This window comes from Scardinius erythrophthalmus, assembly GCF_964197995.2.
Source record: "Scardinius erythrophthalmus genome assembly, chromosome: 9".
In the NCBI taxonomy this organism is placed as follows: domain Eukaryota; kingdom Metazoa; phylum Chordata; class Actinopteri; order Cypriniformes; family Leuciscidae; genus Scardinius; species Scardinius erythrophthalmus.
This window is the reverse complement of record NC_138229.1, coordinates 49,424,397-49,439,823: the sequence shown is the minus strand read 5'-3', so window position 1 is coordinate 49,439,823 and position 15,427 is coordinate 49,424,397. Positions and strand designations below refer to the sequence as shown.

At 37.5% G+C, this 15,427-nt stretch overlaps 1 protein-coding gene across 1 annotated transcript in view; it reads left to right on the top strand.

The window, feature by feature from the left end:
- Positions 1-15,427, top strand: part of LOC308695367 (stonustoxin subunit alpha-like) — a 136,865-nt gene that overhangs the window by 75,805 nt on the left and 45,633 nt on the right. The window contains exons 2-3 of the mRNA XM_081373489.1: positions 8,987-9,099; positions 9,209-9,305. Coding sequence (XP_081229615.1) covers positions 9,010-9,099; positions 9,209-9,305 — 187 coding nt within the window. The 5' untranslated portion in view covers positions 8,987-9,009. The remainder of the gene's footprint in view (positions 1-8,986; positions 9,100-9,208; positions 9,306-15,427) is intronic.

The following is a 15,427-nucleotide window of genomic DNA, read 5'->3' as shown; positions in this document are numbered from 1 at the left end:
CTGAGGTCTAACAAAACCAAATCCATAAACTGGCCAGAATCCGTAGTCAACATGACATCATTTAAAACTCGTAATAGGGCTGACTCTGTCAAGTCAAGTCAAGTCAACTTTATTTATATAGCGCTTTTCACAATACAGATTGTATCAAAGCAGCTTCACAGTATTAAATAAAATAGTACATCAGTGTTTGTTTCTAGTGTAAAACATCCATGTTTGATAATGCTGATCAATAGTATTGTTGATTGATTAATTAACTTAAGTATTAATGACTCTGTGCTATGGCAAGATTTAAAACCAGACTGAAACTTTTCGTGAATAGAATTATAAGACAAATATGACTGAAGTTGGTTTAAAGCAGCTTTCTCAAGGATTTTAGATAAAAAAGGCAAATTTGAAATGGGACAGAAGTTAGACAGCAGTGTGGAGTCAAGATTTGTTTTTTTTAAGATGAGGTCTCACTGTAGATAGTTTGAAATCATGGGGAACAGTCCCAGTTCGGAGACACTTATTAATAACTAGAAAAAAAAGTTTGTTGAGACAAACTTTAAGTTGGCTTGAGATAGCCTGACCAGAGAGTTTGAAGAAGTTAAAAGTAGTTAGAAGTTTGAAGTAGTTTGAAGTTTAAAGTAGTTTAGATTGATAAATTAGTTAGAAAGAAAGAATAGTTAGAAAGAAAGAAAAAAGATTAGTTAGAAAGAAAAAGAAAGAAAGATTAGTTAGAAAGAAAGATATATTAGAACGAAAGATTAGTTAGAAAGAAATCAAGAAAGAAAGAAAGATAGAAAAAAAGAAAGATTAGTTAGAAAGAAAGAAAGAAAGAAAGAAAGATAGAAAAAAAGAAAGATTAGTTAGAAAGAAAGAAAGAAAGAAAGAAAGATTAGTTGGAAGAGAAAGAAAGAAAGAAAGAAAGAAAGAAAGAAAGAAAGAAAGAAAGAAAGAAAGAAAGAAAGAAAGAAAGAAAAAAAAGAAAGATTAGTTGGAAAGAAAGAAAGAAAGAAAGAAAGAAAGAAAGAAAGAAAGAAAGAAAGAAAGGTGGATTAGTTAGTTAGAAAGAAAGATGGATTAGTTAAAAAGAAAAAAAAGAAAAATAGATTAGTTAGAATGAAAGAAAGAAAGACTGATTAGTTAGAAAGAAAGATAGATTAGTAAGAGAGAAAGAAAAAAATATTAGAAAGAAACAAAGATTAGTTAGAAAAAAGATAGATAGAAAGAAAGAAAGAAAGAAAGAAAGAAAGAAAGAAAGAAAGAAAGAAAGAAAGAAATAGAATTAGTGGAATATATGGAGTTAGAATATATGGAAAGATAGATTAGTTAGAAATAAAGAGAGAAAGAAAAAAATTAGAAAGAAAGAAAGATTAGTTAGAAAAAAGAAAGAAAGAAAGAAAGAAAGAAAGAGAAAGAAAGAAAGATGGATTAGTTAGAAAGAAAGATAGATTAGTTAAAAAGAAAGAAAAATAGATAAGTTAGAAAGATAGACAGATTGGTTAGAAAGAAAGAAAGATAAGTTAGTTAGAAAAAATAGATAGATTAGTAAGAAATAAAGAAAGATAGATAAGTTAGTTAGAAAGGTAAATAGATTAGTAAGAAAGAAAGATAGATAAGTTAGTTAGTTAGAAAGATAGATAGATTTATTAAAAAGAAAGAAAGATAGATAAGTTAGTTAGAAAGAGATAGATTAGTAAGAAAGAAAGCTAGATAAGTTAGAAAGATAGATAGATTAGTTATAAAGAAAGAAAGATAGATAGCCTAAATTAGTGTAACAACATTGGCTATCGAATCATTCGTCGTTGGTTTGAATTAACAAATTCAAATACTCTGTGTTGCTAAAAACATTTCTTCCTGAATACAAAAGCTGGTGCACTTTGAACTCGTGAGTGCAAATCAGGCTTTGGCTCCATAAAGATTGGAACCAATTGACTTTTACGACACTAATGTCACCTCAGAGACATTCCAAACCCCCCCTTTCCCCTCTCTGGACCACAGAGAGATAACGAAACTTGAAACCTTCTACACACACACACACACACACACACACACACACACAACATCCTCCTATAGAAATATAGTTTTAATGTATGTAACTCAGATTTGGGTTTGATCTTCCTGTACGCATGTTTTATTAATTCGTTTGACCATATAATTATGATTTTCTAGAGGTGTGGTTTTGAAATGTATTCTTTAATCAATAGTGTTTTAGTTAGAGAGGGTTCGCTAACATTCTCTGGCAATCCCTTCCCCCCTGTGTGGAACTGTGTTTTATTACCTAACGGAATGTTAGCCAGAAGAGCAGAATTAGGTGTTCATCCTAGATATTTTATATGTATAACCATTGAAGAAATATGTAAGCCTGAATGTAATTTCTCTTTTTCATGATTGTTCTTCTCTGTGATGGGTTTTTGTATTCTTGTAAACCGTAAAGGAATAATGTTTCAGATGTGCACCCTTTTTCAATCATAGATATGCCATGTGGATCTTTCTAAAGTCCAATCTTCAATGCCCACTTATCGATGTACACCACATGTTGGGTTCATTTTATTCCTAGGTTGTTAGTTTAACTTTTAAGCTTATTTTTACAGAATAATAATCTATCTCGACGTGTACCTTCGAAACATATCTAATTCGGTATCCACGTAAAGCTCTCCTTGTACTGGAACCAAATGTATGCATCAGGATCTGGTAAAATGTATGATACTATTTTTACCCTCGTTAGATTATAACTGATCACATAATAACGCTGCCATAAAACATGCAAATTAAACTGGGAACTAAGACAAAGACATTTTTCCCGCTTCAGACCTTTGGACGTTCATTGGTTGTTCGCGCGAACAGAGGCGTCAACCCATATTGTCCATAAAAGACCGACTCAGAAAACCCTTCTCTCTCTCATGCCTACGCTCTCTCCTTCCTCCTCCAAAACCCAAGTCCGGACCGGCTTCGGCCTGCTTCTCTTTTCTTTTTATTTATTTCTTTTATGTTTTTCTATAGTCTAGTTTCGTTTTCCTCTTCGCCTCTGTTCATTCACGAGCTGAATGAACTTAGCCTGAATCATTCCCGGCAACTTCACCACAAAGGAAGATTCTTTGAAGCTCCCGCGCTCGCACGCGCGCCGAAAGACAGCACGCGCACGCCTCCCCTCAGACGACTCGCGCTGCTTTTAAAGACACGCAGAACCCTGCGGTCCTACACACCTCATACAAAGAGAACCATGCCATGCAAGTATCGATTATTGAATTGAACTTATGATGTGATTTATTTGTTGTGTCTTAAGGGTTACTGTCTGTGATTTTGCCATAGCCAACTGCGATCTCTGATCACAGATTTTTGCTTTCACTTCCGATCTCGTCTCCCATCCTTCTCTCTCTCTCATCCTTTTCTGTCATTCTATCTTTTTCTAATTCTGATCATTTTATTCTCTCTCACTGTTATTCGTTATCTTGTATTGTTTAACTGTATTTTATGTACATAGACATATAATCCGTGTGTATTGTGTAGTTTGATATATTCCTTAGGTCGATGTATTAGTCCAATTATTAAATTCCATATGCCCTTGACTGACTCTGATTTAATTGCCCATGTTACTTAGTCCCTGAAATGTTCGATCTTAGCTATATGCTTTACCTTGGCTACGATTTAAGTAACCTAATTTTAGTCTACAAACACCGAGAGTGTCTTTTCAAGGCCTGGAAAAGATACTCTTTCTCGTGTTTGTAAGAAGGATAATTTTCCTTGAGAGTTAATTTAATCTTACGTACAATCTGTTCGCTGGACAAACAGATTGTTTGATAACTAAATTAATTCCATTAAAGTTATCCCATAACTTCGAGCTGAAATAAGAACAATTGATGTATTAATGACGAACCATAACCCGTTATGGTAATCGTTCATATATCAATCTAGTACAGCTGCGATAAATTAATGTAACTGTAACATACAAAATATTAATCATATTCATGAATAATTATTAAAATTCCCTATAGATCATTTGAGCTAATATTAATATTAATGTACGACCCATTGTTTTTACATTAGTTATAAAGATAGATAGATTATTAACCCTCTGGAGTCTGAGGTGTTTTCTGGGCCCTGGAGGTGTTCTGACATGCTCTGACATTTGTGCTTTTTTCAGTTATTTATAAACATGTTAATGGCAAAGGTGTAAATTCACTCTATATAGCACAAACAGGGCTACCAAAATATGTGATCACCATGCATGTATATTTTTTTATTTTTAAGAGAATAATGCTTATGCATGGTTATTGAAAAAAATAAAAATGAAAGTTGCTGAAATAAGACCTCAAAACTCATAATAAATATGCATGAATAAGACTTTTGACTAATGGATCTTCTTCCTTCATGTTCTGGCTTTAAAATTACGTGAAAATAGTCTTGCTTTATCGTTCACATAAAACAATACATTGATTTAAATTGATGTAAAACAGGTTTTGCTTGGAAAGCCAATATGCGAGTGGGCGTGAACGAGGAGTGGTTTACACCTTGGAATACAAAATGTCCCACCCATTATGCATAATGACTCTGCATAATTAGCCATTCATTCAGGTGTGACTCTGACTGACTGAGCCACAATGCAAGGACAAAAAATTAGAAGAAGACTTATATTGACCATTTAAGATTTTGCTTACATCTATCTTGTAAATATGTTATGCTATTTTATTAAAAAGGTTACAATTACAACAATAATTAAAATTTCAACAATATTTCAAGTGTACTCTTTCTTTGTAAAAAAAAAATGATTATAGGCCTACATTTTAGGCCTATCTATGTATTCATTAGTTTGAATATAGCCAAAATTGGAACAGCTAACATCTTAGTTGATGACTTTATTTTATATATATAGCCTATAAAAATTGCTAAACAAAAGCTTATTTGATGTGGCAGTATATTCTACAGTAAAAACTGTACTCAAATCTAGTCAACAAAATGTTGTCTTTCATATTTCGCCTGACTGTAACGTTGTTTTTATGAAATATTAGGGCATATAAATGTTAATTTGCAGTTTAAAGGGATAGTTCACCCAAAAATTAAAATTCTATCATTGTTTACTCACCCTCAAGTTGTTCCAAACCTGTATGCGTTTCTTTGTTCTGCTGAACACAAAGGAAGATATTTGGAAGAATGTTTGTAATCAAACAGATCTCGGTCCCCATTGACTACCATAGTATATTTTTTTCCTACTATGGAAGTCATTGGTGACCGAAATCTGTTGATTACAAACATTCTTCCAAATATCTTCCTTTGTGTTCAGCAGAACAAAGAAATTCATACAGGTTTGGAACAACTTGAGGGTGAGTAAATGATGACAGAATTTTCATTTTTGGGTGAACTATCCCTTTAATATGTATTGCTTATACAAATAGCCTACATTTTATTTCAACATATTTCAGTCGATTTTTACTCATCTCAGTATAGTAATACAGTTTGCTAAAACATCATCATTCATTCACACACGCGATTTAAATTTAAACTGTCTTTTTGCGAGCTGTGGTAAACAGCGCGCATCTCTGCCGTTCATTCATCAAAAACAGAAACCCGATTCACGTGAGAAGAAAAAAAACTTACAGTATTCCTCAGCTCGCTCCTCGATATACCCGCACTTCTGAGGTACTTTTTTCATTGTTGTTATTACTCACAGCGCTGCGAGACGGTGTAAACAAGTAATGATCTGAATAAACTGATATGTGGGCGTTCACAGGATTGCGCAGATTGCCTCATTCATTTGCGTTTGAATAGCGCGCGCTCTCCGTAGGCGGAGTCACATTACTTTTGAATTAGTTGTAATGAGGTCGACTGGAATCGCTCTCTTTTAATACAGATTTCACAAGATGAGAATATTTGTTTTTTATATAAGTTACTTCATTTAAAGGAAGAGAATTCAAGCTTCATGCCTGTCTGTCTGTATGCCTGTTTGACTGAGTATTCGCTGAGTTATTGTTAATTTTCGGACGCGTTTCAGAATGGTCTTCACTGGCAGAGAGAAGGCAGAACTCGCATCATGTTTATTTTTCTTTATTTGGCGAAAAGCACAACACTTTGTTTTTATTGTGAGTGTACACAAAAATAATACACACTTAACAGGATAGATTGATGTACAAAACAAGCATATAAGATAAAAATTAATATTTTTATTTTATTATTTTTTTGCACTCATACGGAAAAAAACTAGCCTATCGCGCCGGCGCGATAGCCGACCTCAGGGGGTTAATAACAGATTAGAGCCAACAGTGTCAATAATCTGCTTGAGAAAGCGTGATGGAATAACATCCTGGGAACACATTTTGGATTTCAGACTGGACATAATTCTGATCAAGGTGTTCAGGTTCACAGACTCAAATTCAGACCAAATAGAATCAGATTATGGAACATCAAACAATTTGTATGATGACAGTGACAAAGCAGCTGTTATTTCAGAAATCTTATCAGTAAAGTAAACAGCAAAATTCTCGCATAGAGTGACAGATACCTCAGGAAAAAGATTAACATTTGGATGAAGTGCAGTCTCAATGGCAGAAAATAAAATGTTTGGCTTATAGCTGTTTTGTGTTATTAACTCTGAGAAATATTTATACTTTGCTGCCTTCGCGGCTCGCTGAAAGGCAGAAAGAGAGTCCCGTAGGATTTCATACGAAACTTGTAATTTGTCTTTTTTCCACTTTCGTTCTGCCTTTCTGCAAGCCTTTCTAAGGGAACGAGTAGTATCATTATGCCAAAATACTGAGTTATGCTTACGTTTTTTCGCCTTTAGTGGTGCAATAGAATTTAAGATATTTAAACAGTTATTATTAAAAATACTAAGATGTTCATTGGCATCCAAGCAACAGGTGAAAGAGTTCATAACCTGAGTAGCACTTAAAGGTGCCTTGTGTAATGTCCGTCAAAAAAATCAGTTCATACTCCACATTCCATACCAGATGGGGGCAGTATACCTCCAGAAAGTGAGTTGGTCTACTCTAGAGTAACAACCGAGTAACGGCATAGTCTCTATGCTCCGCCCCTACCTTCACAACCACCCTAGAGCCATAGCCGAAGCCGAGCCCACTCCCAATAGAGGACGTTTTGACTGTAGAGTTGGTTAGTGTCAAGTGATTTTGAATTATGACATCTTCAAGCTACTCCCCTTCACCTTTACCAGTGAATATGTTCATATTCGTTTTGTTCATATTACATTTTTATTGTTAGTTTGAATTACATTAATTTGACAGACAGCATTCGCTGATGTTGACCAAGCTAGCGCCAACGTAACCAGAGCTGCCAACTCTCGCGCAAGTCATGTTATAACTTCCCGAAAAAACTACACAAACATATAAAACAAACTTCTAGCGAAATACTAACAGCATCTTACTTACCAATCCAAAAGAAATGTTGCAAGTTCGGAGTAGAACCTCATTTCTTCCGTGTCCAGCAGTTGCCTCCAGCGATGGAAAGCAGTCCCAAGGTTAACTCTAGTTCTGTTCCGTTTTTTATCTGATTGTATTTGTGACTCCGAGCGCGGTTTTTTCCCTGCCGCGGGTGGTTGTGGTGGTGGTAATGGTCTCTTGCCTAGGGCTTCAGACATTTTTCCGCTCTCTTCCCTGAACTGAAACGAAGTAGTGGGCTGTACTTTCCACTTGATTGACATCAGGTTCAAGTACGCCCACAAGCCGTGCGAGTTATTCGTGTATTGCAGGTTGGCTGGTGTTTATGTTGCCCGCATACCGCCTCCCATGGCCGAAACTGGTATTACGACATCTGTCGGGCCGTGGCTAGTAATGCTAAAGCTAATTTAGGTTGATATCTCCGCAGCACTATAACTTGTCATTTTTTTAATGACATCATCGCCCTTATTTCTTCTCATTCTTTTGATGCGTGTAGCTCATTTTTTTTATATTTTTACCTCAATTTTTACACAAGGCACCTTTAATAGTTCATACTTCGAAGAGAATTCTTCACTTGAGCTGACATGCCAGAAATTCATCCGACCATCCGATTGCTGGTCGGGAGAGGTTTATCGCCTCTCATTTCAGCATGTACACTGCACGAACACTGGAAGCTGCACGAAAGCTGAAAATCGTCCCGACCCAAAAAAGAGTCGCACGAGTCAGATTTCGGCTCAAAATTGGACGAAAATCGCACAGTGTATGCCCAGCCTTACTCTCCAACTAGAGCACTCAGGTCTTCTGACCAATTGCTATTGACGGTTCCTCGTTGCTGTTATAAATCTAAGAGGGACCGTGCCTTTTCGGTGAAGGGTCCGAAATTATGGAATAGTCTTCCTTTCCATGTGAGGTTATCTTCATCGCTAGCCATTTTAAAAAAACATATCTGTTTTCTTTGGCTTTGAATAGATCATGAAATGGGTTTTTGAAGCTGATAGAATGTATGATGTTGTATTTAAAAAAAAAAAAAAAAAAAAATATATATATATATATATATATATATATATATATATATATATATATATATATATATATACTTGCTTGATCTGTAAAGCACTTTGGGTCAACTCTGTTGTTTTTAAATATGCTATAAAAATAAAGGTTGACTTTACTTGATCAGAGAAGGTTAGGAGGAGTCAGCAGGACTCGTCAGTGGCATCTGGTCCCTGTAAAAAAAAAACAACAACTGTGAACATACTGAAATCAGGAGCAACTAAGGCTGCATAGTTTAGGGGGGAAATCTGGTTAAATTCTGGTTAAAATTGCGATTTAACATTCACATTGTGCCTACTTGTAGGGTTGCACTATTTCATTATTTTCAAATTACAGTATTTAAGAATAAATATAATATAGTAATTAAAATAATAATAATAATTTTACCTTTATTTTATAAGAAAAATGCAGGCAGCCTATAACTATAAATAATTAGAAAGGAACACTTAAGAAACAACAAACAAAGAACGAGAACAAATGGTGACAGGGAAAACTAAGCAGAATATGACAATGAGACTAAACAAGACAAGGTCATGACAGGCATCTCCTTCACATTGAAACAGGTCTCCTTGTTGACGATTCCAAGATGGTGGGCCTTTTGACGTACCTGAAGCAGCCGAGCTACATCTACTGTACATATCTATGGTTGGCGACCCTAGCTGTGGTGAATGCACAGGTAAGTGCACTCCCTCAGACAAAATGTGCAGATGTATTTCATGAGATTAAGGATAAAAAAAGTTTTTTTTTTACTTTTTTTTTATGATGAACCATTCCTTCAAAAATAGGAAGTGTTACAACCCAAACCTGATGAACTTCAGATTTCAAATAAAGACACCAGAGGACTTTATTTCTTAGCAGACGAAGGAAACATAAAACATCCAGGTAAGATTGAAATGTTGTTACAAAATATGAATGTGCTATTAAAAATATCACTGGACAGATTCAATATCATTTGAAGGAAAAATTGTCTCAAGTTACGTATATAATTTGGTTCCCTAAGAGGGGTTGGTAATGACATTTCCATAGTGTGAAAACCATGACAGCATCTAGATCCCCTTTCAGGGAACCAAGTTACATGCGTAACCGGAAACGTTCCCTTTCGGAACTCAACTCTGTCATGGCATTGACACTATGGGAATGTCATTACCAACGCTGCCACACTGAGGAAGATTGTCTGCTCAACAAGGCTGTGTAATACTGGCACAGACAACTGTTGAATGCAGACATGACTTGGTAAACCCTGAAGGACCTGTGACCCTGGGTGGGGTTGAGCCCATGTCCAGACTGTAAATCCTGAGTTATGTGTGTGGAGAGGGCCAGCCGGCTGCAGCACAAACCTTATGTAAGGGCTCACCCCTAGATAGAGCTATAGAAGATGCTATACTCCTTGTGGATTTCCAGAGGCAAAGCCATTACGAGAGCCTCATAGGACAGAGCGATCGCATCTATAATCCGATGGGATCAGAAACTAACCCTGCCGCACACCTTGGTCGACAGCTTTCGTGACCAATAATAAAGACCCTTCTACGCGCGCCTACCATTTGGCATGCCCCAACCTTTTGTCATGCTCATTACTCCAACCTGCAAAATAGCTCTGATCATACCTGGGGCAAAGTCTACTGACAGGGCCTGCAGATCTCCTACTCTTTTGAGCAATGTCAATGCAAATAGTAGAGCCACCTTAAAAGTGAGAAGGCTGACTCTAAGGGCTCAAATAAATAAATATATATATATATATATATATATATATATATATATATAACACCTTTATTTAAACAGGAAAAGTCCCATTGAGACACAGTCTCTTTTACAAGGGAGTCCTGTATAGCACGTTCAATCATAGGTTGCAAGACAATAAATTACAATATAAAATACAAAGCAGATTTACACAAAATATACAAAATATTTGCATGTGCAGATGCAATGAGGTTATAATATATAAATAGAGCCTTTAATAAAAAAAAAAAACTTTCCAGGACCACAGAAAGATCCTACAATGGAACTCTGCAATTTTAAGTCATACAATTTTCTTGTGGTGGGAGCTCTGTAAGTCAAAAGTGTCTCAACATCCTCAGTTGAGAGATCAGAATCTATGAGCTGTTGTTACCTTTCAGGGACAAGACAAAGTTTCCAAATCTTCAGCCAGAAAGTAAACTGCCCTCTGGAAGAGCAGTTTGGTTTCTGCCAAAAGCAGGAACTGCTGTGCCTGTCTGAATAGGAGGTGCAAGCACAGCTCGCTCCCCAGATAGCAAAATTGGTGTGGCCCAGATCCGGCCCACACTTGACACTTTCATCTGGCCCACATACCGCGTGGAATGATGGCACTTGGGCGGTCCGCTCCTGTTTGCCAAATTTGGGCCACAATTAAGCCATAACAATGCCGCATGTCAGCCGTAAACAAAACAAATGAAGCAGAACTGGCCCATATCTGGCCCAGACACTAAAGTTGCTGTGGCCCAGATCCGGCCCACACTTGACACTTTCATCTGGCCCACATACCGCGTGGAATGATGGCACTTGGGCGGTCCGCTCCTGTTTGCCAGATGTGGGCCACATTTAAGCCATAGCAATGCCGCATGTCAGCCGTAAACAAAACAAATGAAGCAGAACTGGCCCATATCTGGCCCAGACACCAAAGTTGCTGTGGCCCAGATCCGGCAAACAGGAGCGGACCGCCCAAGTGCCATCATTCCACGCGGTATGTGGGCCAGATGAAAGTGTCAAGTGTGGGCCGGATCTGGGCCACAGCAACTTTGGTGTCTGGGCCAGATATGGGCCAGTTCTGCTTCATATGTTTTGTTTACGGCTGACATGCGGCATTGCTATGGCTTAATTGTGGCCCACATCTGGCCAACAGGAGCGGACCGCCCAAGTGCCATCATTCCATGCGGTATGTGGGCCAGATGAAAGCGTCAAGTGTGGGCCGGATCTGGGCCACAGCAACTTTGGTGTCTGGGCCAGATATGGGCCAGTTCTGCTTCATTTGTTTTGTTTACGGCTGACATGCGGCATTGCTATGGCTTAATTGTGGCCCACCTCTGGCAAACAGGAGCGGACCGCCCAAGTGCCATCATTCCACGCGGTATGTGGGCCAGATGAAAGTGTCAAGTGTGGGCCGGATCTGGGCCACAGCAACTTTGGTGTCTGGGCCAGATATGGGCCAATTCTGCTTCATTTGTTTTGTTTACGGCTGACATGCGGCATTGCTATGGCTTAATTGTGGCCCACATCTGGCAAACAGGAGCGGACCGCCCAAGTGCCATCATTCCACGCGGTATGTGGGCCAGATGAAAGTGTCAAGTGTGGGCCGGATCTGGGCCACAGCAACTTTGGTGTCTGGGCCAGTTCTGCTTCATTTGTTTTGTTTATGGCTGACATGTGGCATTGCTATGGCTTAATTGTGGCCCACATCTGGCAAACAGGAGCGGACCGCCCAAGTGCCATCATTCCACGCGGTATGTGGGCCAGATGAAAGTGTCAAGTGTGGGCCGGATCTGGGCCACAGCAACTTTGGTGTCTGGGCCAGTTCTGCTTCATTTGTTTTGTTTACGGCTGACATGCGGCATTGCTATGGCTTAATTGTGGCCCACATCTGGCAAACAGGAGCGGACCGCCCAAGTGCCATCATTCCACGCGGTATGTGGGCCAGATGAAAGTGTCAAGTGTGGGCCGGATCTGGGCCACAGCAACTTTGGTGTCTGGGCCAGTTCTGCTTCATTTGTTTTGTTTATGGCTGACATGTGGCATTGCTATGGCTTAATTGTGGCCCAAATCTGGCAAACAAGAGCGGACCGCCCAAGTGCCATCATTCCACGCGGTATGTGGGCCAGATGAAAATGATGGCACTTGGGCGGTCCGCTCTTGTTTGCCAGATTTGGGCCACAATTAAGCCATAGCAATGCCACATGTCAGCCATAAACAAAACAAATGAAGCAGAACTGGCCCATATCTGAGCCACAGTTCATTTTAATTCGGGCCCAGATTCGACACCTTGTATGTATACCTGAAATGATAGCACTTGGGTAGTCCACTCCTGTTTAACAGATCTGGGCCACAAGCAGGCCATTTGTTCAGCCACATTTTAGCCAAGAATTAACTAAATAAGCCTTAAATGTGTGTTTTTGTGTGTGCATGCTGTGCCATTTAAACTTTGGGAAACTCAGTGACTGAATATCACTGACACTAAGTGAACTCTGCATCAACAATATCCAACATACAGAAAAGAGAAATGTAAAAATGGTCCCTCTTTATGTTAAGATAAGTTACAACAGATGATTCAAACACATTTCTGAAAACATTTGCATCATTTATTAATATTGCCAAAGAACAACCCAACCCACATTTTCAAAACTGGAAAGCAATCTAAACAAAAAAAAAAACACCAACAATAAACAAACACAATATATGCATAGAAAGCATAGTAAAAACTAAATAAAAACAAAACATGTTTCCAGTAGCCTTGGTCATCCAAAAAACAAACAAACAGACAAACACAGAAGTTAACACACTACAAAAATTTGGCAAATTGATCCATCCAAAATGATAGAATTTGACCTCCTTGACTGGGCCCATCTGCATCATGGCAATCTTGCAAGCCTTTATTGGATACACAAATGAAAACAAAAACTGTTGAATCAGTAACAGTACGCTGATAATACAATAGTGTTGAAGTACAAAACAAACACACACACAACTACTTAGAAGCCAAATTAAATAAAAAAGCCCTAAACAAAATATAATTAAAAAATAAAATAAATAAATACAAAACAAAAAAAGCAGGCACCGCACTGTAGTGAGAGATGCGTTCAGGAATTACCTGCGTCTATACACCGTCTATTTACTAATAGTGAAGCTGCAAGTTTTAAAAACTTTAAAAACGGCTGTCTCTGTGCTTTAATCAAAGCAGCACATTAATACTGAATGGTGAATAAATGGACTGGAACTACCAGTGCATTAAACGGTTTGGTAACACTGTAAGGTCTTATTTGTTAACATTAGTTAATGTATTAACTAGTATTAACTAACATTAACTACATTATGTATTAAGCTTTCTTAAAGTTACAGTCAATCATTGTTTGATCATGTTAGTTCACAGTGCATTAACTAATGTTAACAAATACAACTTTTGATTTTAGTAATGCATTAGTAAGCATCACAATTAGCATTAATTACGATTAATAAATACTAGGGGTGGAACGGTACACAGAAGTCATGGTTCGGACATCACGGTTCGGTACGAGTTCGGTACAATGGAGGGAAAAGCAAAACAAAAATGTAGAAAGCAATTTTTTTTTTCTTGTGCATGTCTGTAGGCTGTACCACCAAAGGAAAATAAATGTCTTAAAGGAGAACTCCGGTCACTTTTAACATTGAGCTCATTTTTTTTGTAATTTTGAAGTGCTGTCAATACAGAGAACAACGACAAAATCGGTGTTGCCTACACCGTGTTATCCTCTTTAAAATTTGCACCCTGTTGACTTCAAAGGGGCAAGTTTTAAACCTGCTTTTAGCCTCTTAACATCCTTGATGTGTCATTACAAGTGCACCAGCCAATGTGAGTGATTTTATTCAGAGTGAATTTATTCTCCACTGTTGCTTAGTTACCTATGATCACGCGTGTGAACTCGACAATCGACTACTGTGGACTTCGACCGAAAACAGGATGTAAATACAGGTATGTGCGCTGGCTGAATTAAAATCACTTTTATTCATATCTTTCTCATCTACTGCAGTCAGATTCACCCGTGTTCACTCTGAAGGAATCACTCACATGACTGTGCACTTGTAATGACACATCAAGGATGTTAAGAGGCTAAAAGCAGGTTTAGTACTTGCCCCATTTAAGTCAACAGGGTGCAAATTTTAAAGAGGATAACACGGTGTAGGCAACACCGATTTTTGTTGTTGTTCTCTGTATTGACAGCACTCCAAATTTACAAAAAAATGAGTTCAATGTTAAAATTGACCGGAGTTCTCCTTTAAGCCTTGTATTTTTTTTTTTAAATGTTTTATTAATAAAGTAAAGGCATAGAACCAGTTTATTTGTAGTGCATTGACAATAGTTTTATATAATTAGTTTATTAATTAAATTAATAAAAAGACAAAAAGAACTTGAGATGTGTTTTGTAATTGTACCTGAATGAATTTAAAATAAATTTGCTACATTTCAGATCAATATATTTGTTTTCCTTAAAATTTTAATGAACACAAACTTTATTCTAAGTTATTCTAACTAAGTTAATTATACATAATTTATTTCTGTATAAAATAATACTACCATTAAAAACACATTTGATTTTCTTTTTTTAATCAATGTAGAATGTTTAACTTAAAAATAAACGGATTACTGCTCTGTTTATTTTTAGGACAAGAAATGAAAACCAATGCAATATGATGAATGTCCAAAAGATGGCACCCACAGACTGTTTTTAAATGGGGTTGGATAAATATTTTTTGCTTTTAAACAGTGTGTGAGAGAGAGAGAGAGAGAGAGAGAGAGAGAGAGAGAGAGAGAGAGAGAGAGAGAGAGAGAGAGAGAGAGATTTTGGTTGGGTGACAGTTGTAGGTTACAGTTTGACAAGAGTTTATAGTTTGACGAAAGCACAATGTTGTGTTTTATTGCGAGTGTACACAAATATAAGTAAACACTTTGCAGTTTGAATGATGTCCTGTATGAACAAAATGATGGAGTATGTTTTTATGTTTCCACTGTTCGATCGCGCCCACGCCTCGATCTCTCTCTCACACACGCACGCACACAACATATTCCAGCATTGCAATCTTGACATCGCAGCCTGTTCATTATAGCCACAGAGCTTCAGAGCTAAGGCGGAGCTACAGATTAGGTGTCCCTAAATAACCCGCGTATCTAACAGTAGTTCCGCATTACATTAATTAATTTGCACGCAAGTTTTATTTATTTTTATACCGTGTATTCTCTGTGTATATTCATGCACCGAACCATGACGCCCGTACCGTTTCGGTTTAATACGAATACATGTACC